Genomic DNA, 2,500 nt, shown 5'->3' with positions numbered 1-2,500 from the left:
CAAATCAACACTCCTTGGATTGTCTCAACGTTTCTTATTGGTTGGTCTGTGGGGCTCATCATCGCTGGACGCATGTCTAATATATTTGGAAAACGTTTGACATTGTTTTGCGGTATTCTAATATTCAACGGTGGATTGTTTGCAAGCTACGCCACGGTGCAAACATCGGTGTCGACAATAATTATTACTCTTGGTCTAGAATTGGGGATTGGATGTGGTTTTATCAATGGAATGGCTGTTGATTATGCAACCGATTGGGCAGGAGAGTATGTCGGATTTGTGACTGGAATTGTCCAAAGCGCTATGTGTGCCGGAGCTGCCATTTTGAATGAAATTGTAACCGTTTTCACAAATCCGAACAACCATCCAGCTAATTTGCAATACGGGGAGTTTTCTTTTTTGGCAGAGGACGATGTACTAGATCGAGTCACATGGATGCTTCTGAAAGCGGGTTTCATCAGCACCGGTGTGCACATTCTTGGATTTGTATTGGTACGCGGTAATCCGGCAAAGAATAAAACCAAAATTATCCAAGACGAACAGTCAAAGAGATATGCGTCCACTGATGTAAAAGATGGGATCAAAGACGGCCTACCAGAGGAGACAGAACTACAGAAACACAATACGGTCGCAATTGATAATGGAGAAAGTGCTGACACTCTGAAGGAGAACAATCTAGAAAAGGAAGTGAAAGTTTTAGACGTTATAAGGACAAAGATTTTTATCAGCCTTTGGTTGACGTTTTTCTGCGGAGATTATTCGTTTCTTATCATCGGCACTTATTATAAAACATTTGGGCAAATTTGGATAAAAGACGACCATTTTCTCACGCTTGTCGGAACTATAATGTTAATCGTCAGCATAGCTGTGAGGTTTGTCTTTGGATTCTTTACCGACAAGGTTGGGGTTAAAAATGCTCTTTTGTGTATCTATGCTCTCACCACGCCGATAGCCGTTTTTCTGTATCTCACCCCAATCGTGAACAAAGCCCTTTTCCTTGTTGCTGTGGTTGTGTTTGGGTCAATCATAGGCCTCATATACCCAACCTACGCAGTAGGGGTGATCGTACTGTACGGAGAAAAGAATTTTTCCTTTTACTTTGGACTACTGATGACTTCCAGTGTGGTTCTGAATCTGATTGCCCCGTTCGTTGTTGAAGCCATCTTGACTCAATCCACTTGGCTGACGTTGTATATCACCATGGCAGGGTTAAACATCGCGGCCTTCTTTATTGTCATGTCTTGTCTGCCTACAAGAATGTGATCAGTAGAGCTAGAGACTAAATCATAATCAATGTAGGCTGACATGTAGCCTACTTATTTGAAGGTCCGATAACCCGAATTATTATGGGGCCCAATGTTGTAATGTAATGTAATGTAAGTACACTGTACTCTCAAACCGACTCGAAATATTGTCCATGATATATATCAATGTTAAATCAGAGTCCATAATTGCGAATGGTTATCAGACCTGCAAGAATATGCACGTCGGTGTAGACCAAAGATGTATATATTACAAGACGTTCAACAAACGTCTTTTGTGACCACTCGTCTCAAAGTCGGTATTCCGTTGGATGAACACGATGTTAAGAAATTTAACTCTAATTTTATACATAAATTATTATAAAATGTAACCTAAAATAAGAGCCTTCATTGACAAATTATTGTTTCATTTACTTTTAAACTTAGTTGTCCTCATCTAGTCCACTCCGACACAATACCAGAGTGACGCCGTGGGTCACGGTTGAGGATCATAATGTCCACTTGAAGTCAACATTAGTTGTGCTTATGCAATCAATTACTCTTTTCCTTTCTTATAAATAATAGTGGCCGCGCTCATTATGCTAGGAAAATTAATACCATGCTGCTCAAAGCTGTGGACGTCAAAAAATTAAGACACAAAAATGAATATAGCAGCTTTAAATAATAGCAAAATACCAAATGCTGAAAATCTCGGGCTCAAAACCCGTCTTCAGTCAACAACAAAAGAAACAAAAAATAAATAAAACAATTTTTATGATTAAAATAGATGAGTGCCTGTTCGTAATAACCTTTTTCTTCAAAAATACTGCGATTTCTCCATTCACCAGCTCGAGTATCCCTTTCATCTCTATTAAAGTAAACTCAATTTGTCATTTAGAGAGTCAGAATTCGTTTTAAAATTCCTTTTAATTAGATCGGTATGTGTAATTAAATTGCACATTAATAATAATAATAATAATAATAATAATAATAATAATAATAATAATAATAGATCTTTATTGTCCATAAATATGGCAATTTGTCATTTAGTTACACTTGTTATAACGTTAAACGATAACTGTAACATTGAACAGATATTTCACTCCTACTTATTTTCTCTCTCTCTCTCTCTCTCTCTCTCTCTCTTCATTTTCTCTCTCTCTCTCTCTCTCTCTCTCTCTCTCTCTCTCTCTCTCTCTCTCTCTCTCTCTCTCTCTTCCTCTCTTTCTTTCACACGTGCGATATACACAACATAAACA

General features: G+C 37.9%; 1 protein-coding gene across 1 annotated transcript in view; it reads left to right on the top strand.

The window, feature by feature from the left end:
• The window catches only part of LOC144967622 (uncharacterized), a 2,149-nt gene extending 9 nt beyond the window's left edge, over positions 1–2,140 (top strand). The window contains exon 1 of the mRNA XM_078905132.1: positions 1–2,140. This exon is cut by the window's left edge and continues 9 nt beyond it. Coding sequence (XP_078761258.1) covers positions 73–1,263 — 1,191 coding nt within the window. The 5' untranslated portion in view covers positions 1–72 and the 3' untranslated portion in view covers positions 1,264–2,140.
• The last annotated feature ends 360 nt before the right edge of the window (positions 2,141–2,500 follow it).

This window comes from Berghia stephanieae, chromosome 3 (genome assembly GCF_034508935.2).
Source record: "Berghia stephanieae isolate SIO BIC M18660-M18661 chromosome 3, UCSD_Bste_1.3, whole genome shotgun sequence".
Taxonomy (NCBI): Eukaryota; Metazoa; Mollusca; class Gastropoda; order Nudibranchia; family Aeolidiidae; genus Berghia; species Berghia stephanieae.
The sequence above is the reverse complement of the archived record's forward strand: the minus strand, read 5'-3'. Positions and strand labels throughout refer to the sequence as shown.